Below are 27533 nucleotides of genomic sequence, written 5' to 3'. Positions count from 1 at the left end.
CAATGTAAAGTTTTCAAATTAAGAAAAGACTCACAGGATGGCATGAGGTCTGTATAAGGGGATGCAGCCCCAGTTGGCAGGGTTAGAGAAGACATCTCTGAGCTCTGTCTTTCATAGGTGTACTGTAGATTGAACACCAGCAACAAGACTTAGGAATGGGACAGGAAGGCAGCAGCTCTGATTGGAATCAGTGATGCTTTGAAAGGAATGGAGAGAAAATAAACAGGGCCACATTGTGGATAGTTTTCAAAACAAAGCAAATTTAAGCTTAATTTTGTCATATGGTAACTTGGAATGTTTCTGAGACAAGATATAATAAAAATATGATAGTGAAGTTTGCAAAACATTAGTGTCTGGCAGGTAGATTCAGAGCATATGGGGATTAGAATGAAAGCAGATCTTGAGTGCATTCTTTAGCTATCTAGGCAGGAGGGGAAGTGAGTGATAACAGTACCACAGAGTTCCAAGTCAGAACAGATCTGGGAAATGGTTTCAGAAGGCCATTGGTTTTTCTGTGAAGCCCTCTTATAATCAAATAGTTGTAGTAATGAATACAATTTGAAGTGAAAGGGATCTATCTTCCTTATAAACCCACAGATTGTTGTAAGATTGCTCAGAGTTGGAGTTGAGGTGACTGCAAGCTGCAGGCTCCCTTGATTCTCGTGCTGGAAAGGTCATTTTGCACATAACCCCTCATACTGGTACCCATTAGCCAAGATATAGGAGCAGAAGTAAGAGTGGAATCAGCTTTTCATTACTTATATTATTAGTTTTGTTTCGTGCTTTCACATATTATGCTGACCAATGGGGTCTTGTTGCCATATTTTAAAAAAATTACCATAGAAACTTAAAGTATGGAAGAAATTAGAATAGTATAGTTACCCCACGTACCTTTTATCCAACTTTAGACTCATCAACTTATTTTTATTTCCTTATCTTCTGATTTTAAGTTAAGTATTTTATCTCTGTATTTATGTATGAAAGATTAGGGACATTTTTTTTTAAGAAAATATTTACATTCCTTTAATGGCATCAACCGTCTAGTGTTCAACATTACCCTGATCATTGTATTTATTTTTACACAGTTTGAATTGGAATCCAGTTCTATGTTTTATAAGTGTGTAAGTGATTGCTATTTGTCTTAATTTCTTTATCTTTTTTCTCACCTTTTATCTTTTTATCTAGACACAGACAGGCTGTTTATATTCTGTAGTTTCTAAGAGTCTAGAGTTAGTGTTTGCATCTCTCTGATCTCTGCATTATGCTGCTTGGCTTAGAGAGTCCCTGGGACCCAGATGCTCCTATTTTCCTGTGCTGCTTTGGAGAAATGTCTGTCCAAGTCCTTTGCCCAGTTTTGAATAAGGTTGGTTTGTATGTTTTTGTTTTTATGGTACTGGGGATTGAACTCAGAACTTCATGCGTACTAGACAAGCACTCTATCTACCACTGGGCTACATCCTCATCCATTTTTATTTTATTTTGAGGCAGGCTCTTGCTAAGTTGCCCTCAAACTCATGATCCTCCTGCCTCAGCCTCTGTATAGCTGGTATTACAGCCATGCACCCCAGCACCGGCTTGTAAATATTTTCTCCTATGGGTTGTCTTTTTACTCTGTTGTGTCTTTTGATGTACAAATTTTTATATTTTTCTGTTCAGTTTGTCATTTTTCCTGTATTACCAACACTTTGGTGTTATATCATTGCCGAATCCAGTGTTATGGAGCTTTGCTTTTTGTTTTCTTCTAATAGTTTTATAGTTTTGCATTTACATTTTGGTTGTGGATCATTTTTGAGTTGATTTTTGTACATGGTGTTGGATTAGAGTCCTACTTTATTCTTTTTTTTTTTTGGTACCGAGGATCAAACTCAGAACCTTGTACTTGTGAGGCAGGTGGTGGAACCACTGAGTTAAATCCTGGGCCCCTCCACTTTGTTCTTTTGCGTGTAGATACCCAGTTTCTTCAACACCGTTGAAAAGACTCTTTCTTCTCCGGCACCCTTGTTGCACACATTTGCCTGGATTCAAGGGAGTGTTTGTAGGCCTTCTGTTATTCTGTTGGACTGTGCCTGTTTTATGCCAGTTTTGGGTTTTTTAGATTAAATCTCTGATCCTTTTGGAATCTGTTAGAAGGAGCGAGCTATAGAAATCAGCTTTTTTCTTCAAACTAGCCAATCTACATTGTTTATTGAATAATTCATTGTCTCCATTGATTTCAGATGCCAAATTTCTTCATGGAGTTTTCTATATGTGGATTCTCTTATCTATTCATTTGATCTTTAGCACTTGATTCCTAGGCAAATCCTGTATTGTTTTTGTTTACCCTATCTTGATAGCATGTTTTACTCTTTAGTAGGACTGGTCCTTTTTCATGTCACTTCATAAAGCATTTTGTCTTAATTTTGTCTCATATGGTCATTCAACTTGTTCCATTACTGTGTAAATGGATGTGAATGAATCGTGTTTGCATTCTTCAGCCTTGGGCCTGGGTAGGAGAGCTCTTCATTAGCTAAACAAGGCACTCACTATAGGTTCTGTTGCCGGCATCACACACATGAAATTACTCACCCTTGTTACTATCATAGGAAACAGTGAATAAAACAGAAGTTGAATTAATAGTTATGAAAACAGCAAATGAATGTCTTTCACTTATTTTATAATATTTTACCAGTCAGTAAGTCAGTCCTGAATGTCCTGTTAGGTGTCTTAAAGTATGTCTCTGTCATTAGTGTCTTAGTTACTTTCTTGTCGCTGAGACACAATACCTGACACCCGCAATGCTAAGGAGGTTTATTTTGGCTCGAGTTTGTAGAGATTTCAGTTTATAGTCAGCTGGCTCCACACAAGGCGGCATAGCAGAGGAGCCTGGCAGAGAAGCTCAAGGCATGGCAGTAGGAGCAGAGAGATCAGGAGAGGAGGCAGGAAAGAGACCCTCCCAGGCCACATTCCCAGTGACCACCTCCTCGACCAGGCTTCCTCCCAACATCACTGTTAGCTATAAACTCTTCAGCAGGCCAGTCCACTGGTGAAGATCACACCTTCCATGATCCAGTCACCTCCCAAAAGCCTTTGAGCGCATGAAACTTTGGGGGACATCTAGATATAAACCATAATAGTAATGTAAGCACATAGTATTTAACTTTTCTTAACTTAGTTGTCTCTTTTAGCTTGAAAACATTTTGAAGTTCACAAATTCACATCTTCATTCATTTAACAGCCAAAAGTGTGAGAATTGGGATAACAGACACAGTTATGATGATTAGCTCATAAACGTCACAAATTTTGAAAAGCATGTATGTGTCCTTACAAATTCAATATTTTTTGTGATGGTTGAGCTGTTTATATTTGTCTGTCTATCTATCTGTATCTCCCCAAATTACCAAGTTAAAAAAAATATATCTATTTGTAAAACAAAAAGAGAATGTTTCATTCTCTTTTTCTTTTGGGTAAATCTGTACTTAAGTAAGGCTATCTAATACTGTATTTGCCAAGTGGAAAATAATCAAAGAAATTGTCTTAAATAATTGTGATATTAATCTGTAAGAAATGGCTTAGGAAATAATATAAATTAAAACAAATCCTTCAAGTCCACTGTTTTAAGAACATATTTAACATAGCTGTTTTGAATTCCAGTTAGGATATTGACTTTTATCCTACTGTTAGAGAGGTGGTTTAGGAAAGAGAGCTGCAGCAAGGTGCTTTTTGAATGACATGAAGTGTTTTGCAGCCTTGGAGTGTGTTCAGGGAGGCTCTTGTGGAGTTTCATAAGGTACAACTTGTGACAGCTCTGTCCAGCAGTGAAGTATGCTTTAGTGCTTCTGTCTTTTGCAGTTTTTAACTATCAACTTTTATGAGCTACTTCGCATTCCAAATGTTGACATTGCGGTTTCACCCATGGTTGTCTGGTTAGAGCCAAGAGTCAAGTGTGACTGTTGGATTGTCCCAGGAAGGTTCCTGTGTCAATGGTGGTGTTGGTTATGTGAATCTATGCAAGTGACACGGTTACCTAGGGTAGGACATCAAAACACGAACAGGTGGGTTCTGAATGCAAGGAGTTCTGTAGTGTAGCCAGCAGTGCTGTATCAAATGTCAGGTTCCTGGTTTTGGTAACATTCAGTGGGTGGTAAGAGGTTATTATATTGGGGAAGGGTACAGGGGGATTGTTCTTGTAAGTCTAAAATTATTAGGGTAGGGGATTTAGCTCAGTGGTGCTTTGCCTGCCTGGCAAGCGAAAGGTCCTGAGTTTGATTCCTAGTAACCCCCCAAAAAGAAAATTATTATAAAATTATTAAATTAAAAAAAAATTATGTCCATACCTCTGTTCAGTATGCCAATTAAAAAATAATTTTGTGTTCCTTAGTGGCAAATATGTTATTTTAGTTCTTAACATAGTCCTTGAGGACTGGATGATGTTTTATTCAATCATTTAATAATTATTGGGGAAAATGAAAAGAGAACTAAGATGTGTTGTGCACATGTACCAACTCCCCACCAGGAATGTAATGATTATGTACTGCAAACATGTACCAATAAAAAAAAAATTGAAGAAAAAATAATTATTCATCAAGCATCTACAGTAGGATACAGTATAATGTTTTGGTTAAGAGAATGGGTGTTGGAGTTGGATCTGTTTCAAATCTAGGGCCATGTTCCTTGCTAGCTGTGTGACCTTGAGGAAGTTACCTCATCTGCCCAAGCTTCATTATCCCTATCTGAAGTGGTTGTATTAATGGTGATATAAATAGTGGCTTACTTTTATTGAGCATTGCACTATATGACATATTACTTATACAATAATATCTCAGTTCATGAATGCTTCTGTTTGCAAATAGTTCGGTTCACAAACAAAAGTGTTTTGCAAAATTTTCCTTCTGTTTGCAAATCCACATTAGGTGACAAACACAACCACAGCCATCTTCCCTGCACAAACACAAATGCAGCCATCTTTTCCAAAGTTGTAAAACAAATTAAGTTCATAAACCGAGGTACCACTATAATCTGCATTTTACATAATTTAACTCATTTCGTCTTCCGAACAATCCTGAGAAAAGTATCATTTTCCCATTTTCTGAAGTTTAGTTATTTACCCGTGGCCATAAGCTAAGGAATGATGGAACTTGACAGTCTGGATTTTCTGTTGTGTTATGTTATGTTATGTTTCAGACAGGGTCTCGTTATGTAGTCAGTCATTAAAATCACTGTGTAGCCCAGACTGACCTTGAACTCATGATCCTCCTGCCTCAGCCTCCTGAATGCTGGGATTATAGGCATGTGACATGGAGTTTTCTACTTTTGGGTATACAGAACCAGTTCATTGCAGACCAGGCTTCCCACTAAGAATAACTAAAAGTAGAGTGCAGTATATTTTAATAATCTGTTTGAAGGGTTAGAAGACCTACCAAAAGAGCCAGCACTTCAGAGGCCACCATCCTGGGTAAAGGAATACCCCAGGAGGCCATCTGACACTCTGGGTAGCAGTTTCCCTTAGGGCAAGTGCTGATTGGTAAGTTGTGGTCAAGAGCAGAAAGTATCGTGGCCAAGTGGAGGAGCTGAATGACTGTCAGTCTTACAGATCTGTGGACAAAAGCTTGGGTTCCAGCCCTAGGAGCGGGGCCACCCAGGTCCTCCTATTGGCACCCCATGGGTGCTGTCTCATGGAAGAGGCACTGACTGGACACAGACGGCGCCTGGGTCCTGAAGCCCCACCACGGTCACCCCAGTTAGTGTGGGGCTGGTTTAGGATTCTTTGCCCTTACTTTGTGCTGCATGCCAGGAGCCAAGGTGAAGTCTCCAGAGTCATTTAGTACCATTCAGAGTCTCAACTTATCTCCTTAACAGTGAAGAACATCAGCCATACTAGGAGACTAGACTACGTGATTCAAAGGCAAGAGACATAATAATGGAGTTTTCGTACTGAGACTTTAAATATAAATAGGATTATATACTTAAGGGTTTAGCTATCAAGATGAGCAATTTCAGCAAACAGCTAGCAACTATAAAGAAGAATTAGATGCATCCTTTCCTTAATCCTAGGGATTGAACCACAGACTTCACACATGCTAGGCAAGCACTTTATCACTGAGCTACATCCCCACCCCTTTTTATTTTTATTTAGAGACAAGAGTCTTAGTTGCCTAGGTTGGCCTCCATCTCAAGGTCCTTCTGGGCTTAGCCTTTGGGGTTGCTAGGATTATTGGTATGCACCATCACACTTAGCTCAGGGAATATTTTCAAACTGAACAGTTAAAACTGAGATGGAGAACTCAATCAGTAGATGAGTTTATCGGCAGACTGGATCCATAGATAAAGAAAAGATTAAGTACCATTTTGAGAGTTTTTTATCAGTAGACTTACACCTAAGGAAATCCTGTAGTAAACTCTTTAGACAGAGGGAAAATGATCCTGAATGGAAGCATGGAGACATAGGAAAGGCTGTAAGAGTAAGTTTTGTAAATGTAGCTAATCAAATATCTTGTGAAGTTTAAATTATATGTAGAATTAAAATACTTAACAACAGCACCAAACTGGGGCAAAAGTAAATGATTTTATTGTAAGTACTAATTTATATCTGTACATTGTGTATTATAATCTCTATGATAACCACTTAAAGAATAGTAACATAATGTATAAATAACAAGCAAATGCAGGGAAAATGAAATAACAATGGGTAATGCTGGGTATTGAACCCAGGGCCTCAACCATAGCAGGTGAGTGCTCTACTGCTGAGCTGTATCCCAGCTCCAGTAGAATACTAATCCCAAGGAAATTAAGACGGGAAAGGAAAAGGAACAGAAGATGATGGCTGGTTCGAATAGGAAATAATAGAATGATTGATTTAAATCCAGATATTTAATTGGCTATGGTAAATGTAAATGAACTTATATACTGTACTAATTTAAAGTATAGTCAAGTCTTTTTTGAGGGGAGGGGGTTGAGATGAGGTCTCACTATGTAGTCCAGGCTGGCCTTGAACTCATGGAGGTCCTCCTGCCTCAGTCTCCTGAGTACTGGGATTACAGGTATGCGCCACCATGCCCAGCAAATCTTTTTTTTCAGATCCAATTGTAAAAGTTCTTTCTTGATGTTTAGGATACGGGAAGTTTAATGTAAAGATATTTTTAAAAAGTACACTGGGGAAAGGATAGTCTACAAAAATGGTGCTGGGAAAACGAGTTTACCACGTGCAAGAGAATGAGGTCAGACCCTTGTCTAACATCAAACATAGAACAACTCCAAAGTGAACGAAAGGCCTGGTGTAAGAGTAGAAACCCTGAAACTCCAAGGAGTCAATGAGAGAAGCTCCTGAATATTAGGCTTGGGAGTGATTTTTTTTTTTTTGATGCGGAGGGAGGGTGAGGGGGATGTCACACCAAAAGCGCACATTGTAAAAGCAAAAATTAAGAAATGCAGCTGTGTCAGACTAAAATGCTCTGCACACAAAGGAAACAACAAAATGAGAGAACAGCTCATAGATTGGGGAAAAAATATTTGCAAACCATTACCCAGTAAGAGGCTGATATTCAAAATTTATAAAGAACTCATACAACTCAGGCTTGGGATGTAGTTCAGTGACATTGTACCTGCCTGATGTGGAAGGTCCTGAGTTTAATTCCTGGTACCGGAAAAAAGAACCCAAAAGAACTCCTACAACTCATGAAAGAAAAATAAATAAACCAAATGAAAAATGAGCAAAGGGCCTAAATAGGTATTTCACCAAAGAAGATATAAAAATGGCCAGCAGATGGATGAAAAGGTGCTCAACATCATTAGGGCAGTGTGAGTCCACCTCATGCCTGGTAAGATGTCTGCTAACAAAATGGTGAAAGATTGGTGTCAACCAGCATGTTGGGAGGAAGGAGCCCCACATAGCAGTGAATGGGAACGCAGATTGGTGCAGCCTCGAGGGAAGACTGAAGGTTTCTAAAGGGATCATCAGCAACATCAGCCTGTGTGTTGGTGTGTGCAGCCACCCCCATCCATTCAGGAGGCTGAACCTGGGAGTTTGAGACCAGCCTGGGACACACAGCAGCACCTCTAGGGAAGAAAGGCACCACCATGTGACCCAGCTACTCTGTTGTGGATGTACACCCAAAGGGAGTGAATCATCACCTCCCAGATAGGCAGCCCATGTCCCTGCAGGTCACTCACAACAGCCTAAGTGTCTACTAATGAATGAATGAATGGGTATAGAAACACCCCCCCCCCCCCCCCCCGTCTCTCTCTCTCTCTCTCTGGAATATTATTTGACTTTAAAAAACAACTTGCCATTTGCCACAGTTTGAGTGTATGATGTCACTTAATGGAATCTAAACGAAAGAGTACATATACAGAGACAGAATAAAACTGCATTTCCCAGGGAGACTGGAGATGGGCTGCAGCAGAGGGAGTGAGGAGGAGGTGAGAGGATACAAAGTAGCAGAAATGGAGGATGAACTAGTCCAAGGATCCTGTTGCAACAAAACATAAGGACTATAGGTCATACAATTGGACTATATTTAGGGCTCCTGCTATATTAACAGATTCTAGCTGCTCTTGCCACAAAAACAAAAAGGGCAGATGAGGGGCATGTTAATTTGCCTCCCTCTTGTAACCATTTAGCATGTATATGTGTCCCTTACAGATAAGCCTTAAGTATGCACAACTTAGGGAAAAAGACAGCACTATGCAAACTTACCAGGCTACACCTATCTCATAATGTGGTTGCTAGATTCAAACCAGTTCATCCATGTGATATTTTTATTATTGTTTTCTGTATGTATCAAGCCCAGAACTGTTACTGTTTGAAGCATCTTGTTCTTAGGGCAGTACTCACTCCCATTTTGAGTTGATAGCTGATGCAGTGTACATAGTGGCCCTGTAGGTTACTGGAGCTTTCAGTAGCTTCCATATCTGTGCATTTTGCTTTCTGTTTTCATTCACTGACTGCTGTGGATATTGTTTAGCTCCATCTTTGAGTTGGCTTCTTGATGCCTCAGCCAAATGATAATACATGAATTATGCCAAAATAATCTCCTTGACAATCTCATTTGACTGAATATCAAAGGACATTCTTTTTTCTTTTTTCTTTGGCTTTTATAGAAATGTTCAGACATTTAAGAATGATTTTCATAAGTTGTTCTTCTCATAGTGAATATAGGAAAGAGCCTCCATCGTATGGCTATTGTCATCTACCCTGAAGGCTTTCTGTAAAGCAGGTGGGGACATAGCCTTTTAGAGAATAATAAATGCAACCAGCTTTGGATGCAGTGTACTATATGTGAGTTAGGGACCTCCCGGAGGACTGGTTTCTTCTCTCCATCTGATGTTTTGTTTTGCTTTGGGGGCAGTCTTACTGCTTTCTGTCAAACTGAAGGAAAGGATTAAAGTTAATTAAAATGATTATATTGTCTAAGATCCAATTCACCTAAAAACTGATAAGTTTCCCTAGATAACCAGTATTGGGGTGCTTGTGTACTGAATTTGCATCCTGCCTGTATGGTAAGTGGGTACTTTTGTATCTGGGAGTGGATATTGTAAGTCTTTCAGCATTGACCGGACCTTATATAAACATTATTATTTTACTCTGGGGGAGATATCTATATCCTCTTTTCTCTCTTTGGAATATGGAACTTAATTGTGGAAATTAAAAAATGTTTTTTCTTACAAATTTTATCTGTCAAAATTGTGTAAGTTCTTATAAATTAAGTAATAATTTCTCTATAGCAAGTCATGTGATCTGGATTGTCAAGGGAGTTAACTATTGGTGATGGGAGGTAGAACTCATAAATTTAGATTTCACCCTTACATTCATTATTATTGTCTTTTGTTTCTCTTTGAACAGCTTGTTTCTTTTAGCAGTTTTGATAAAGCCCAGGAACGTTCTTTTTTTTTTTTTTCTTTTCCCTCCCTGCTTCCAAGCTTTATTTACAGACTCAGAGAATAGTCTATGGCGTCCTGAAGTCAAAAACAAAAGAACACAACACAAAAACAACAACAAATCCCAATCAGGAGCATTCTTTATTACTTGGGCAACTGTCCTAAGTTCAAAGAGCAGGAAAGTTGCATCTGGATTAATGCTAGCTGTGTCTTGTCATGTTAATTAACAGGCGGTGAAATCAGCCATGCAGACCATCACTGTAGGAGGTGTGAGCACGTCGCAGTTTAAGACAATTATTCCTCTGGCCACTTCGCCCAATGTCCAACAAATCCAAGTGCCTGGCAGCAAGTTCCATTATGTCCGACTTGTCACTGCCACCACCGCCAGCAGCTCCACCCCACCTGCCAGTCAAAACCCCAGCACCAACACTCCGCCTCTGCAGCAAGGTGAATACCCACTTTTCAAAAATAGTGGTGAGTGCTTCTGGGGTTATTACAGAGCATCGATCCTGTTCTTGCTGAAGTTTTAATTAAGTGCTCATTTCAGCTGGCAGCTGGACTTCACAGCTGTTGCAGGAGACAGTGCAATAGATTAGAGTGGCATGTAACTAACATTTCCTCCTGCTAAAGGTCGGTGGCTAGAGTTGTGCTATAATACTGGATAGTCCCAGTGACTGTACTTGGAAATGTGTGGTTTGCTATTTTATCACTGGTTTAAATCCCACCATTAATGCCATTGGAATAGACTTAAATTATTTATTTTAGTTTTAAAACTACGCAGCTCCTTGGTAGGGTTCGGGTCAGTTGAAATGACCAATAGGCAAGGTACAAATAAGTAGGAATTTAATATTGCTTTTCTCTAATTTTGAGTAGTACTTATTTTGAATCAGTAATTGCTAATAAAAAGTGACTAACATGTTCTTGCTCAGTTGTAGTTTTCCTAGAAGATATCCCTCTTTGTGGTCCTTCTATTTTCTGTGTTTCTGTTTAATCCTTCCTACGACCTGCATCAGACACATAAATAATCTTTCTCATATTTTTCTACTTTGTAAAAAACTGAATGTCGTGAAAAAGGATATTTATAGTTTAGGGCTTGAGTTTTTCTATGAAAAACCACTTTATATTTTACCAATGTCAAAAAGCAGTTGAGGCTAGGTGTGGTGGTATACATCTGTAATTCCAGCACTTGGATTGGCAGGAGGATCAATCACTGGGAGTTTGAGGCCAGCTTGGACTACATAGCAAGTTCAAGGCCAATCTGAACTACATAGCAAGACACTGTCTCAAAAAACAAAAACAAACAAAAAACCAAAAAAGGCAGTTGATGGCTAGTGAATGATTAATTGTTTATTAAAGTAATAGAGGGTCTGGGAATACAGCTCTGATAGCTCAGTGGTAGGGTACAAAGACTACCTATTGGTAGCTCACTCACCTTTGAGACAATGGAGTAAACACATTTTCATATGTATCCAGCCTAGTGTGCTTAGATGTTATGATGATGGAGATAGTCATTTGATGCTGTTGGTTCTATTGCGCGCGCGTGCGTGTGTACAAGTGTGGAGAATCCATTTTTTTAAGACAGAGTTAACACTTTTCTTATTGGCATGAACAAATTTTTGATATAGATGAAAGGAAGCTGAAGACCCAGGAAAGTGAAGGAATAGACTGCACATTTAGGATTCTAGTGTATGTCCCAGTGCTGCCTTTTCTAACTTTGTGTCTATCTTTTGTGTCTCTCTACTTTTTTCCTCTTCTGGCAGTGCTGCTGTTTCCCCAGCTTATTCCTTGGGCCTCTTCCCTTCCCCTCATTTTCTTCCCTCTTCCCCGAACTAGGCTGCTCTACCCCTTTATATTTTTTATTTTGAGTCAGGATCTTGCTAAGTTGCCCAGCTAGACTTGAACTTACAGTCTCCTGCCTCGGTGCTGAGATTATAGGCACGTGCTACCATGCCCAGCTGACTTCCTTTTCTTGCATTCTCCCGTCCACGTTGTCTGTCTCTTCACTTCCTTCTTCCTCTCTGTATTTCTTCAAACCCATCACACATCCTGGCTGTACAGTTTATCTTATATTCACCTGTATTTGTGTTTCTTTCCTGTTCTGTAAAAGATCTGAGTACATATGTTATATTACTTTATAGGGATAATGAGATAAATTTATAGTGTTTTTAGGGTACTCTAATGAGTTGCTCTGGTTCATCAAATATATTAACAAGCCTTTCTGGAGTCCTCATTTCCCGAGAAGGATTTACTTAAAGGCCACAGGAGCAGGGCTTGTCTTGCACATTTTTCCCCAGAGCTGTGTGAGGAGTGGTGTCTCTGGGCCCCGGGTTGCCTGGCTGGCTTCCTCAGCAGGGACTCTGCTCTCTGAGGAGGGCAGATGCTTATCTCACAAACTAGAAAGCCTCAGACACTTTCTGGCCTGGTTACTGAAGCTTGAAAAGACGCTATTGTAAAGAGCTGTTGGGCCGGGGATTTAGCTCAGTAGTTCCACCGCCTGCCTCACAAGTGCAAGGTCCTGAGTTCGATCTCTGGTACCAAAAAAAAAAAAAGAGTTGTTTAGCGTTCCTTTGAGAACTGCACAATGGAAGATGATGCCAGCTTTTCTGAAAACTGCAGTAGTCATACACTGAAGCAGGAAACACTGACGGAGGAGGAGGAGAAACACGGCTGTTGGCTTCATTTTATGCCCTCCCCTCTCCACGTTGTTAGGGTGCTGTGTCTGACCATTCCTTTCACTTTGCCCTCATTCCGTGGGTCAGGGAGACTCCGTGTGCTCTTAGTGCCTGTGTTTCTGCCCGCCTCTGGTGGGTTGGATGCAGGTACAGTGGGCCACGCCTGCCCACACTCTCAACAACAGACAGGAAATGAGTCCTCTACTCTGCAGGATCTTGCCCTGGCTTCAGGACTGCCCTGTGTGCTCAGGAGCAGGTGTAGAGGGTGCTGCCTGTGTTGCAGGTGCATGCCACATTTGCCCTGTCACTCCTAGTGTGGCTGAGACAGTCTGCAGCAGTTAGTGTAACTTCACTAATGCTTTCCTCTCACTGAGAAGAACCAAGCCAGAGCAGAAGCAGCCTTGGGTGGATGTTGGATGTCACTGCTCCTCTCTTTTATTTTTTTTTATCTTGAAACAGAGTCTTGCTCTGTTGCCCAGGCTGTCCTTGAACTCATGGGCTCGGTGAATCTTCCACCTCAGCCTCCTGAGTAGCTGAGACTACAGATGTTTACCACTGTGCCTGGCTTTGTCAGCATTCCCTTATTTCACAGTCATATACTCCTTCTGTGTCACAAACTTAGCGAGATATAGTTTATATATGTACCATAAAATTCACTCTTTCGTTTTTATTTTGAGACAGGGTCTCACTAAGTTGCCCAGGTCAACCTTGAACTTGCAGTCTTCCTGACTCAGCATCCCAGAGTTCTGAGATTATAGGTGTGCACTTCTACACTGGCTCAGAATTCACCCTTTTAAGTGTACAGAGTACAGGATTTCAGTGAATGCCAAGAGTTGTGCAGCTGTCACTGTTCCTACCACTCTGGAGCTCCCCTAGTGTGTACCTGGTGCTGTGGCCTGCACTTTCAGATCCCTCTTGCCAGATCTCTCTCAGTACTCTCAGCTCTTCTGTCCTCAGCTATCAGCCCTCTTGTCTTCATCAAAAGTATAAACAAAGGGGCCAGGGATTTAGCTCAGTGGTTCTGGCGCCTGCCTTGCAAGTGCAAGGTCCCAAGTTCGATCCCCAGTATGGGAAAAAAAGTATAAACAAAAAAACTCTTACTGTCATGATAGGCCTTCTGGGGTCTTTCCATTATTGTGACAGCAGTGTGATCTTACTGTCTCCACCCATCTCGAGGCCCAGAGAGATGTCATCCTTCTTATACTCTTCCCATGTGGGATGACAGGAGGAGGCTTCAAGAGCGGCACTTCCCCTTCCCCTGGACAGCACTGACCTCTTCTTGCATGTTACCTGTTACTTCTCTGTATCATGTTCGTCCTCCTTAGGTCAACTTGTCCTTGAGTATGTGCCTCTCACAATCATTACTTTCCTGGTTCCTGAGAGCCCTGCAGTGGCCACTCCCTGTGCCCTGCCTATCCCCTGCACTGCAGCTCCCCACCTTGTGGTGGAAGTCATGTTCCTTGCCTCCCTAGGTCTCATCTTTCCACCTCTGCACCCCCTCCACTTCTCAGTTTTTTTTTTCTTTTGTACTGGGGGTTGAACCCAGGGCCTTTGCAACGAGCTACAACCTCAGCCCTTGTTATTATTGAGACAGGGTCTCACTGAATTGCCCAGATTGGGCTTAGACTTGTGTTTCTCCTGCCTCAGCCTCCCAGAGTACTGGAATTATAGGCATGCACCATCAGCCCTAGCTAGGAGAAAGACTTCTATATTCTTAATCTCTGCCAATAAGACTTGCATTCTCTATCCTTTGAAATCCCAGAATTTGTTTTATTTTCTTCAGTAGTATTTCTTTTACTTGGGACTTGGCTGATCTATTCTACTAGAATGTAATCTCCTTGCAAGCAGAGGGTCCTATGCTTTAGTTTCCCCGGAACACTGGCAGTGATGCAATTTCCATAGTAGCTATGATTGTAATAACAGCAGTGACAGTAATGGAAACTAACAATCATGGAGCACTTACTGTGTATTAGGCGCTGTTCTATTTTTTTTAATTTAAAATTTTTTTGGGTACTGGGGATGGAACTTGGGACCTTGAGCTTGCAAGGCAGGTGGCGGCACCACTTAGCTAAATCCCTGGCCCTGTTAGGCACTGTTCTAATCATTTCTGATGGTAACATACTAAGTCTGGATGCTGTGAGAATAGATGCTTAACCAGATGGCAACAAGGAGTCAGGGAGATAGAGTTTAAAAAAGTGTCACAACCGGGATTTGAGCTCCCTGGGTCTATGATTTTAGTACCCGTATTCTTAGTCATTTTGCCATGCTGCCTTTTAGTATTTATTCTATAAATATTGAATTATGCAAGAACAATATTTTTCTCTGGTTTGGATAGAAACACAGCAATTAGAAATAGTAATGTAGAGAGCAGTGTTGTCATCCAAGCTTATGAGTTGCAGTTCTTTTATTTATACATTGCATTTGGCTGGATTGAACACTGAGTGTGTAAGTCGTGTACGTACAGATTGAAATAGTTTCAGTAGAGCATCTTGAGCCTATAGACATTCTCTCCTCAGCAGACTGTGGCTGCTCAGATGTGAGTTCTCTGGTGGACAGGGTGGACAGTTCTGAGCAGTAACTGGTAAAAGATGATGCAAAGTAGGCAGCACATGGGATTCCTTATACTCCTTGCTGAGTATAACTTGAAGGGAGCTAAGTATTCTAAGGGTTTTGAGTACTATTTTCTATAAATTGTTCATATTTTTTTCTTCTTTTAAAAGCAAAGCCTGTGGTTGTTAATGCAACCCCAGTGCGGATGTCAGTCCCCTTTGTCCCAGCGCAGGCTGTCAAACAAGTGAGTATCACATAACTTCTTTCTTGGTTTCTCCCAAATGATAATTTACTGTTCAAGTTCAGAGTTGAGATTTAGGTATAAGAGATTGATACTGAATTGAACAGCTATAAAATTTATTATTGTGACCATTGAGCACAAAATTTCCCTTTTTTAGGTTGTTCCAAAACCAATCAACCCAACTTCACAGATTGTAACCAATACCCAGCCCCAGCAGCGGCTCATCATGCCCGCCACACCACTGCCCCAGATCCAGCCCAACCTCACCAACCTGCCTCCAGGAACAGTCCTGGCCCCAGCCCCAGGGACAGGGAATGTGGGCTATGCAGTGCTTCCGGCTCAGTATGTCACTCAGGTATGTGGAGAAGGTGAAGTCACTGTGTTCCAGAAATGAGATCGGGTCTAGGACGTCTAGTACCACCACATTCTGAAACTATTCAGGAGCATCAGAATCAGGATTAACATGGCTCTTTCTAAAATCTTGAAGTGTTATCTGAAGCATGTGAGTTTATTTCTATGTGTTTTCAGCATTTAGGAATATATGACACAAGTCAGATAAAAAAAGTAGGCAGTTTGGAGCTGTGTGCTGGTTGGTGACAGGCAAGACTTGGAGATGGAGAAAGTTAAAGTTGGCAAAGTCCCAGTGTCTTTAGAAAGACTATGACTGTGATATTGCTCTTCTTCACAATAGGATGCCACTGGCTTGTGTTTGGAAAGTAAACCATGGGAGGATTTTCCAGGTGTCTTTAGTGGCTGAGCCACTGTCATTGAGCCCTCGATAGAATGGAAGTCATGCACTAGCCTTTTGTCCAGGTGTGGTGCACCACTAGCAGGAAGCAGATGGAGGTTTTTCTTTGTCATGCAAAGATTAAACAGTGTTCTAAGTATTGAATGGATTGACTTCCATTGTCAGAGAGGAAATAGAAAGAAATACTTGTACTTTAATGAAATGTATGTGGACTGATGTTCAGGTTTGTTTTGTTTTGTTAGCACTAGGGATCAAACTCAGGTGCACTACCACTGGGCTACATCCACAGCCCCTTTTATTGTTTGAGACAGCATGTCACTAAGTTGCCCAGGCAGGAATCAAACTTGTCATCTTCCTGACTCAGCTTCCCAAACTGCTAGGATTACTGGCATATACCACTACAAGCAACAAATGTTCTTTCAAGTCCTCCAACCACACCCCCTTGTGGTACTGGGGATTGAACTGGGCCCTCTGTATGGAGCAACATCCCCAGACCTTTTTTGTTTGTTTTTTGTCTTTGAGACAGTCTTGCTAAGTTACCCAGACTGGGCTCAAACTTGTCAGCCTCCTGTTTCAGCCTCCCGGGGTGCTGAGGCTGCCATGTGCACCACCACACCCAGTCAGTATTTTTATTATACCTTTTCTATGTTTAGAAGTCAGTGTAGGGCTGGGAATGTAGCTGAGTTGGTATAGAATGTTTACCCAGCACGCACAAGGTCATGTTCCACCACCAGCACTGCAAGAAGGGTAGGAAGAAGGGAGGGAGGGAGAAAAGAAAGAAAAAAAGGGATAAAGAAAAAGAAATCCCATAAAATGAAGCTCACTTATGCACTTAACTTCATTATCTATGATTTGTAGTGTGATCAATATAGTATGTATTTTATGTGCATTTTTCTAACCAATAAAGTTTATTTCAGTATTTGTAGGGTATCCATCTAGAATTTCCCATAGTTCTAACATACTCTTAGGAAATAATTTTTTTACATTTATAGTATTTAGTATTAGTATACTAAATTGTTCATGTTATTTCACCTCTAGTATTGGTTTGGGTCTTACAAAGAGCTCCATGAAGCTGGGCATGGTGGTGCATACCTGTAATCTCAGCACTAGAGAGGCTGAGGCAGAAGGCTGTATCTTGATTTTGAGGCCAGCCTGGGCTACATAGTTAGACCCTGTCTCAAAAAAATAAAGTAGTTGCAGGAAGTGTTTATATGACTTCTTCATTATATTGTTTTCTACTTTGGTTGATGAATTTGTGCTTCTCATGATCACTGCATCTCAGAGTGTTGTCTATTTTTCAGATATGATCTTAACTCACCTTCTTTACACACAGCTACAGCAGTCTTCATATGTGTCCATAGCAAGCAACTCTAACTTCACTGGGACGCCTGGGATCCAGACCCAGGCAAGGCTTCCATTCAATGGGTGAGTGCTTTAAGTTGTCGGGTTGACTTAAATCCAACATTAAGTATATTTATTCCAAAATACATCACATTTGATTTTTTTTCCCTTAAAGCTATATAAACAGTCCTCTAAAGTGCTTTTTATTTTCAAATATCAAACAAACAAGTTATAGAAACAAAGATCTCCAGATACCCTTTACTCAGATCCACCAACTTTTCCACATTTATTCTCTTTCTGTCTCTCACTCTGTCATTCTGCATATGTGTTTAAAATGATGTTAACTATTTTTAAATTATGTGAGGTTTTTGGTTTTTCTTCCTGTTTGTTGACGTCTTGGTTCCATCTTTGCAGTCTGGGTGTGGAAGCAGTGCTTGCATGGTTAATTCCAGGGCACCTGTCCTTTTCCAAAGCCCGGTCCTCCCCCACCCTTCTCACAGTCTTGTGTGTGTGTATATATATATATATATATATATATTTTTTTTTTTTTTTTTTTTTTTTGGTACTGGGGATCGAACTCGGGTCCTTGTGCATGCAAGACAGGTGGCGGACCCACTGAGCTAAATCCCTGGCCCCTGTCTTGTATAATTGAAGTCCAAGGGTTTTGACCTGTTTTCAAGTTTTGTTCTTTCAGAAGGAAGGGTATATGAGAAGTGTTCTTTATAGCTATTGATAACTTTAAAATACATATTTACAAAATAGACTTTTATTAGAGATGAATACTTTTGTTCAAGATTTATTTCAGGAGAAATTAATAGATTGGAGACTTTCATAGTTTTAAATGGTTATGTTAAATGGATTAAAATGTATATTTTTGTGTGTCTGTATAGGATAATCCCATCAGAGTCTGCCAGTCGGCCCAGAAAGCCCTGTAATTGTACAAAATCTCTGTGTTTGAAATTGTAAGTGTTTTTTCTATTGTTTGCTTACCTTATATAATTAGAAATGCTCTTAAAAACAAATGGACCTAATTTAAACTCTTAACAGGCCAATTTCATAAGTCTAAGTAATTTAAATAAACATACAAGTGCATGAGCACCTATAGCAGTATAGAAGTATAGTTTCCTTCATGGATGAAAGGCAGTGCTTTGGAGTTCTCTGTGGTGATACATGAGTTATCGGCTAGGGACATGCAGCATGAGACAGACACAGTTCATGTCCTTAATGACAGACACTTACGACCTCGTGTTTGGTCTGCAGTGCTCAGCTAGAAGATGCAGTAGTTCAGGGGTGGCACTGCCTTTGAGGGACTCAGAAGGCAAAGCAACACTGCTCTGGCTTAAGCTGTGTTTTTCCTTTATCAGGATTCTGAAATAATTCACTTTGGGGCACATAAAATCCTATAGATCTTATGCTGACAACTGTTACTATTTAGACTAAGTTTCTAGGCCCAAATTCTAGGAGTTGGTGACTTAAATTTTGAGCCTGACCACCTGTTTTTTTAACTCTGCAACTAGGTGGTGCTGGGTAAATTTGTTTCTGAAATGCTTTATCACAAGCATAATGCATGTGTATATATATAATTATCTAGTTACTAGCTTTATTTCATCGACTTTTAATCTTAGACTGGTTTTCACCTTCCAGATATTGTGATTGCTTTGCAAATGGTGAATTTTGCAACAACTGCAATTGTACTAATTGTTACAACAATTTGGAACATGAAAATGAAAGGCAAAAAGCAATAAAGGTGATTATTTTTTATTTTTTATCTGACAAAAATCTAGTTTCTTCTGGTTTTATTTTAAAGAACCCAGTTGTCTTATAAAGAAAGTCTAATAACCTATGTGGTGTGTATGCATAATGTGCTGTGACTTCAGTGCAGTTGACACTGGTGTGTTTGGCAGGCCTGCCTGGACAGAAATCCAGAAGCCTTCAAGCCGAAGATTGGGAAAGGGAAGGAGGGAGAGTCAGACCGACGGCACAGCAAGGGCTGTAACTGTAAGCGCTCAGGGTGTCTCAAGAACTACTGTGAGTGCTACGAGGTGAGATGCTGCAGGGAGCATCTCCTAACTGCCTTTGGCAAACAGCTTTAGTTGAACACACTGCAAAAGTGTTCCATGACAATTGGGAGTCATTTTGTGTTAGTGTTGGAAATAATACAGCTGGTTCCAGGGCCCCAGCTGAGGAGGAATCGGCTTCAGGGCAGTGAGCCTTGTGCTCGTTGGTACAGCTGGGGTCTTGCTGCTGATTTGCTGCTTCATGACTGACAGCATGAACACCACAGCACCTGCATGTCAAGTTTCAATAAAAATAGCAATGTCACAGAGGTTTACAAACTACAGTGGTGTCTTCAACCAAGAGACAGCATTGCCTGCTGCTCTCTGCAGGCTTTTCTGAAATACATGTGTGTGTGCAACAGCCTGTGCTCTGGGCATAGTCCTGAGACCAAGGGTTGTCCTAGGCTGGGGATGGAACTCAGTAGTAAAGCACTTGCCTAGTGTACAAGGCCCTGGACATGATCCCCAGCACCACAAAAAACAAATTAAAAAAACAGTCCAAATTATCACCACTGATACCTCCCCCTGCTTCAAGGCCAGGGATTTTTTTCTGTCTTCAGGGCTTAATAAAAATGTCACTTGGTTGGATTCCCACACAGGCTGACAGTAATCCATTTAATTCAAATGTATAGTCATTAATGCTTTGATAAATAGAACTCATTTGTGTATTGTAAGAAAGAACCAGGGCAGCCGGGTATGGTGGTGGTACACACCTATATTCCTAGCACTGGAGAGGTTGAGGCAGGAGGATAGCATAGACAGCCAGCCAGATAGACAGACAGGGCTGGGGATGGAGCTCAGTGAGAGAGTACCTGGGATTCAATCTTCATTCCCTCTCTATACACACTCGTACATATGCATGCACACAAAGAAGCAGAGTAAATGTATTCATAATATGGTCAATTTATCTTGCTAGGTGCTATACGGAGATAGACAGTAGTTTTGCTTATTTAAATTTACATGAAAGGAATTCATTAAGAGCCAAGAAAATGTAAAGAACAGTGCTCTCCTCAATGAGATCGTCAAATACTAAGTTATTACATCCATTGTTGTAGGGAACATAGAAAGCCTTAATTTATACATTGGTGATGAAATGTGAAGTATTACAGCTGAAAAAAAAATCTGACCACATCTCTTAAAATTGAAAGCTACATATACTTTGACTAGTGAGCCCTGTTCTAAAACTAACTCAGAAAAATAACATCATAATTTTTACCGCCCCAAATCTTTTCATGCATTATTTGTGGATAATGGAACGAGAAACTGAATACCCATCAGTGGAGGAATAAATGCCCAATAAAATGTGGCACATATATACCAGGAATTCCACCCAGCCATTAAAGATAATGTATTCCAGCTGTGCCAGGTGACAGGTTAGAGGAACCCCATTAGTTCTTGCCATGTACGAAAGCAAGATGCTGAAAGGCAGGTACATGATTGTGTAAAACAAACTAAAAACTCAAAGAGAGAATTCTGTATTTATTAACTGCTATTTGGACGTAAGGCCTCCGTTTCATGTAAATATATTTTATGTTTTACATGGAAGGACACACTGGTTCCTGATCATTGAGGAGGTTGGGGATCTGGAGAGGGAAGATAGTTCAGTGAGGGAAGTATCTAGTCAACGTGGCACATCAGCCAGGCATGGAGGGCACATGTCTGTAATCCCAGCTGTTCGGGGTCTGATTTCCAAGTTCAAAGCCAGCCTGGGCAATTTAGGGAGGCCTTGCCCCCAAAATAATAAATACACAGGGCTAGGGATGTGGCTCAGTGGTAAAGTGACCCTGTGTTTGATTCCTAGGTTCACCAAAAAGCAGAAAATAAACCCATTAACAATGGTGGCAAACCTATGGCGTATGTGCCACAGCAGGTGTTATCATTGAGAGCTCTAAAAGGCTCACCATCACTACTCTAGTATGGTTGAAATCCTTTTCGTGTGAAACTGTGTGGTCACTGGCATGTCAATGATGATTTGTTTAAAGTGGCTGGGTTCTGAATAGCTGTCATTGGTGATACCTTAGTGTCTCATTCACACTCCTTACAGAGAACCTGTGTCATTCCTGGTGGGAGAGAATCTGTACTCAGTGGGTGGAGTTGACAGGAAAGGACCTGAACAGTTCAGCCTCTCCTGACTGGTCCACATGTGTAGTTATCCTAATTAGTCTTTGTCACAAAAGGTGCTTCCATCTAACCTTAATGTCAGTTGGCCAGGTAATATTATTTGTTGATTTGATTGTGGCATCTGCTTATAGGTTTTGATTAGGAAACTTCCTCTTTTGTTAATCTTTTAGGCAAAAATAATGTGTTCCTCGATATGCAAGTGTATTGGCTGTAAAAATTTTGAAGAAAGCCCAGAAAGAAAGACACTGATGCACTTGGCAGATGCAGCTGAAGTTAGGGTGCAGCAGCAGACAGCGGCCAAGACCAAGCTGTCCTCTCAGATTTCCGACCTGCTTACTCGGCCAGCGCCAGCTTTGAATAGTGGAGGAGGAAAGTAAGTTTGCATCTTCTAAAAGTCTTTCTATAATGTTTCTCAAATTCTTATTTTTGGTAATGTTTCTTTTGGGGGATTCAAAGCTGAGTTCAAATCTGAATTTTGTATTTCTTTCCATCTTTAGTTGTTTTTAAAGGAATTTAAGGATAACAGAAAAATCACTGTCAGATACGTTGTGCAATTCTAAAATACAAAGTGATGCTTTAGTTTGTTGTGCTTAATTTAATTAGATTTCTCCCTACTAAGAGGCAGTACTATGTAATTTGAGAAACACCTATAAAAAACCAAATTTTTTACACCTTTTTTGATGAGGTTAATTACTCATATCTTTGCATTTTCTTACCTCTTTTTCGATATTCTTTTTTTGGTACCGGGGATCGAACTTGGGTCCTTGCGCTTGCACAGCAGGCAGCAAAACCACTGAGCTAAATCCCTGGCCCTTTTTCTATATTCTTGAAGCACTTTTCCCATCCTATTGGAACTACCCATCATACTCTGATATTGTAGTCTTTTATTGTTATTAGATTAATTTGAGAAGTTAAGTGGAATAAGCCCTTTAAGTCGAACTAAGATCCAATGCTTATAAAAGTAAGGCTTTTGGCCAGTTGTGGTGGCATGCACCTGTAATCCCAGCACTCAAGGAGGCTGAGGCAGGAGGATCACAAATAGAGCCTAGCCCAGGCAACTGAGAGACTTAGCAAGACCCTGTTTCATAGTGAAAAAAAAATGAAAAGACTGGAGATATTGCTCAGTGTGAAGGTCCTGAAGTTAATCCTCGGTCCCATTAAAAAAAAAATGAAAAAGGGGCTGAGGATTTAGCTCAGTGGTTCTGGCTCTTGCCTTATAAACACAAGGTCCTGAGTTCAATCCCTGGTACCAGAAAAAAAATAAAAATAAATAAGGCTGTCTTTTTGTACAAAATAGTTCAGCTATTCTGATGAACTCTCACACCTGGACTACACAGATGTTTCTTGACAGAAGTGGAAATGGGCAGATACATTAGTTAGGGTTATGGCATGAATACTTGTTGGCCTTTTAATAATCTTTTAGATGAGTAAGTCTAATCTTCATGTGGAGATTAAAGGTATAGTAAGGTAAAACATAAAATTTTTCCACTTGGGAAAATATTTATGCTAGGAAATGAAAATACGAAGTTACACAATACAATAAAAACCTTCTTTTTAAAAAAGCCAGTATAAAGTTACATCAGCATGTTAATAAACCTTTGTTCGAGTGTTTAAAATCTGGAACTCTTGTGGGTTTTTTGGATTGATTGATTGGTACTTTTCGAGACAGGGTCTCAGTGTGTAGCCCAGGCTGGCCTTGGATTCATGATCCTCCTGCCTCAGCCTCCCCAGTGCTGAGGTTACAGGTGTGCACCAGTACTTCTGGAATTCTCTTTCTTTCCTTTTAGTCCCCTTTAATTTCCAAGTATTTTGTAGTGAACACTTTTATTATGTAGTATTAGTAATTCTACAATGTTACCATGATTTAATTTCAAATGGTTTTTTGTACATTAAAGATTCTGTGCAATAGTATGGCATCCTGAATTTCAATTATGTTCCCTTGTGAGAGTGGGCCTTACCTTCAGGCTTCCTTGACATAGATGGCAGTATTCTAGGAGTGACTGTTCACTGATGGGCTGCTGAGTTTGTGGTTAGGTCAGGTTTCCTGGTTTAATCTCTCAGGCTTGGAGACCTGGCCACAATAGCATAGGCTTAGGAGGAGCTGCTGTCTAATTCACTGCTCAGTGGTTCAGGTCTTTAAAAAGGGCATGGTAGAGAACAGGGTTTGGTTTTCCCCTTGTGTCGTGTGTTTTGAGGAACAGCAAGGTGCTGGTGTGCATGTGTGGTTGTTTCATTTGGTATGAGGGAATGTGGGAAAGTGCTTTCTTTAAAGGTTGCCCCAGCGATGGTCCTTAGTATTGGGAATCATACAGTATTCCCAGTATTACTCAGCCATTCCTTGGGCATATTGCCTCGGTCAGGTGCCATTTTTGGCTCTGGACAAACAGCTCTGAATAAAGAGAGACCCACAGTGGCACAGTCTTGCTCATGAGCTGCAAGGACTTCAATTACAAAGATGTCCATGGGACATGTAGAATTATTTCTTTAGTGAGCCCAATGAGAAATCTGGTATTAGTGGTGAATTACCTACTTACTACATGTAGGTAGGTCATTGACCACGTGTTTTGTGTCAGTAATCGATCATGTATTCTGTGTTAAATACTGTATTTCCTGAATGGTGTTTTAGATATGTCCGTGCTAAACCCAGCATGACCCCAAAGCTCTTTAGGATGTTTGTGTATGGTGTGGCACTCAGATACTGGACTCTATGGAGAAGATCTTGCTGCTGTCGTTGCTCAGGCATCACCACCTTTCTGTTTCTCTCTCAACATCATTTCAGGTTGCCATTCACCTTTGTCACCAAGGAAGTAGCTGAAGCCACATGTAACTGCCTGCTTGCCCAGGCAGAGCAAGCAGACAAGAAGGGGAAGTCAAAGGCAGCTGCTGAGCGAATGATACTGGAGGAATTTGGACGCTGTCTGATGAGTGTCATCAACTCTGCAGGAAAAGCGAAAAGTGACCCTTGTGCCATGAACTGCTGACCTGTGCATAAAAGATGGAGAAATGGAACTGTACAGAAAATGTAGGGTTCAAGGACCCTTGATTTTCTGGATAAGTTAACGATTACTGTATTTCAACTCAGTCCTTGTTTTAAGAGATCTGAAATTATAATACTGAAAGAGAAGAAATTTTAATTGAGGAAATTAATACATTTTAAATCTTAGTTAATTCTTTTTTTTTTGGTACTGGGGATCGAACTTGGAATCTTAGTTAATTCTGTTTACACCCCTTCTAAATTGAATTTTTCTTTTTAATTTTTATTATATAGATTTTTAATTTGCTTGGGTTTCTTAACGATTAGATATTCTAACTTTCTGATACTATCAACAAAGAACATTTTATAAATTAAGTAATTTATATGTGGTGTTGTATGGCTTTGTTCAGTAGAAAAAGTCAAAACACCATTGGTCCTGTGCAGTCATTCTTTGCTTCTAATCTAGAATATACACAGGTAAAAGGTCTACATAAATTCTTATGGAATGTATTCAAATGGCATTTTGTGTTCCAAAAAACACTCTTTTTAAAAAAAATCAGCTTTTTGCCTGGATTCTGGAATATCAAAAGAGGCAGCAATCCCCAGGCACAATTTTAAAATAAAAATTGTTTTTCACACAAACGCACAAGTGAAGAGACAGTAAATAATTATCAGAAGGTGTGCATTGTGTTTCTGTAATGAGGAATGGCTAAGAATGCTCTGAGCTGTCTCCATTTTCACAGAAGTGGTATGTGTTTGAAATAAGTTGTGTCAAAGTGATTACTGGCTACTAGTAAAGTGAGAGGTGTGTGAATATAAGTAAAAATTATGTAGAGATATTATAGAACTTCATATAATTATCAAGTATAAAATTTAGCTTGGATGGAGAAATAAGGAATATTGAAGCTGTAAGAGATGAATTTAAGGAAGGATTTTTCTCTATATGGCTCTCTTTGTTGACGTTTGAACTAAGAACTTTCAGACCAATATATGGCTTTTACTTGATTACTGAAATAGGTCTCCTAGCAAAGCTTTCAAAATTATAATGGAATTTCTTTTTATGAGGGAAGTTTATTATGGCATTGTTTTTAGCCAGTGATTTGGTAAGCTGAAGGCATGTGTGTTTTCATGTAATTGGTAAAATAGGCTAAATCATTTTCAGTAATTAAATTATGAATTTAAGAGCCTATTGTAGTAGGACTCTTGATTTTATGACAAAACAAACCATGTTGGAATTTAGGCATTTTGTTAGGTACCTTAATCCTCAGTAATTATCAGTATATATGATTATTATATTTTCTACAAGGACTCTATAGTTGTATGTATTGTGTATATATGTTCATATCAACATGCAAGATATAGGCAATAGAAATTAAGTAATCCAAAAGAGGATTCCATTGTTCATTAAAGTATCCTCCTTTTGAAATCTGGATTTAAAGAAGTATAGTGCAGTAACTTTAAATGTAGATAGTGCAGACATTCTTAGCACCTCAATCTAGTATGCCTAATTAAAATTTGTATAAATGTAAATTAGTGTAAGAGGATAAAATAATACCTAATCAAGTTATTTTTCAAAAATTGCAATAAATTTTTGGTCTAAACCTAAACTTTGTTCATTTTGTATATATTCTGTGTTAATTCTAATTGCACCATTGTGATGTGTATTTATATACAGTGTGCAGAAAATGTGAATTTTGATTACAATTGTAGATTATGTATGATGGCATTGCTTAAGAATGTTTTGCTTGTAAAAATTTGAAGGTGCAATCACATGCTACTAGGTTTTGATTTTCAAGAGGCTATCTGAAGTATTAAGCCCTTTTTCTTCCTGTGCAGTACTTACTAAACAACTTTTTGTATTTAGGCATTTGCATCAAATTGTTGAACCACATTAATAGCCACATTCAACCATTTTAAAAGACTATTTGGGGAAGATTGGGTATATAACTTTTTAGCTCTATTTACATCCCAAGATAGAATGATTAAATTTATATTTACTAGAGCTATTCAAAGAATACGCTTTTCTATATTGTAAAAACAGGACAGGAAAGTAAATCATACAGAAAATAAACATTTATACTATTCTGTAAAAAAGTTGCATTCTTTCGTTTTCTTTCTAAAATTTTTCTTTAGTTCAATAATCAGTTTTAACCATTCAACATGCAAGAAACCTTCTAAATGATCTGATTTTCAAATAAGTTTGACATTATTCATAAACCATACAACTAAAAAAAGAACTTTGCTGGTTATCTCTAACACAAATTGCTTTGAAATGAGAATGTTTATTTTCCTTTTCCACTTTCTTCTGGGAGCAGAAACCCCACCTACTTATGATACACACCTTCCACAGTTTCATGTGGGAGACGGAACCCTAATGCACAGCCCTATAGCCTGCACAGCAGTGGAGGGGTGGACGGGGCACACAGCCTTAGCTCCCTGCTGTAGATATTTAACAATTAATTTCTCACTCTTATGTAGAATGTGAATAAAAATACCTTTAGAAAAATTTCTATTTTTGTTGCTCTGTAACATTAATAAGGAAATGACTAGTTTATAATTGAAGGTTCAAAGACCCCTAGCTCTACCTCTAGTTTCATTGCATCCCTTAACCATTTTAGGTAGGAATTTGGGGCCAGCCACTCTAAACCGAGGGGAGCAAATCAGCTAACATCTTTACTACTGGGATTTTTTATTATGCAAGTTACCTAGGGCTCCTTTAAAAATTTACACTTTATCATCATTGGTACACCAAATGCAAACTGTATTTTTAATCCATCTTTCCCCTTCATGCTAGAGACTGAATTGAAGGCCTGTGTGTGCTAGGAAAGTACTTTATCACAGAGCTACACCCTCAGCCAGATCATGTGATTTTGAGGGATTTTTTTTTTTTAATTAAGTATTTTCTCAGTGGCAAATTTGGGACAGCACTTAAGACATTCTTAGTTTCTCCAAGACATTCTTAGTTTCTACTCAAAAG

The 27533-nt window shown here is 39.6% G+C and overlaps 1 protein-coding gene across 3 annotated transcripts in view; it reads left to right on the top strand.

Moving 5' to 3' along the window:
• Positions 1 to 26653, top strand: part of LOC147828913 (protein lin-54 homolog) — a 32140-nt gene extending 5487 nt beyond the window's left edge. Inside the window, exons 2-10 of one of the 3 annotated variants that reach the window (XM_087207847.1) lie at positions 10083 to 10326; positions 15245 to 15318; positions 15473 to 15670; positions 17397 to 17488; positions 18295 to 18366; positions 19049 to 19151; positions 19309 to 19446; positions 21753 to 21955; positions 24362 to 26652. In XM_087207847.1, the coding sequence (XP_087063973.1) occupies positions 10098 to 10326; positions 15245 to 15318; positions 15473 to 15670; positions 17397 to 17488; positions 18295 to 18366; positions 19049 to 19151; positions 19309 to 19446; positions 21753 to 21955; positions 24362 to 24563 (1311 nt within the window). In that variant the 5' untranslated portion in view covers positions 10083 to 10097 and the 3' untranslated portion in view covers positions 24564 to 26652. Of the gene's footprint in view, positions 1 to 10082; positions 10327 to 15244; positions 15319 to 15472; positions 15671 to 17396; positions 17489 to 18294; positions 18367 to 19048; positions 19152 to 19308; positions 19447 to 21752; positions 21956 to 24361 lie in introns of all 3 variants that reach the window. The other 2 variants (XM_087207848.1, XM_087207849.1) reach the window with 2 other exon arrangements.
• The last annotated feature ends 880 nt before the right edge of the window (positions 26654 to 27533 follow it).

This window comes from Heterocephalus glaber, unplaced genomic scaffold (assembly GCF_053883595.1).
Source record: "Heterocephalus glaber isolate CG9 unplaced genomic scaffold, H.glaber_assembly_v1.0 deba00000842, whole genome shotgun sequence".
Taxonomy (NCBI): Eukaryota; Metazoa; Chordata; class Mammalia; order Rodentia; family Bathyergidae; genus Heterocephalus; species Heterocephalus glaber.
The sequence above is the reverse complement of the archived record's forward strand: the minus strand, read 5'-3'. Positions and strand labels throughout refer to the sequence as shown.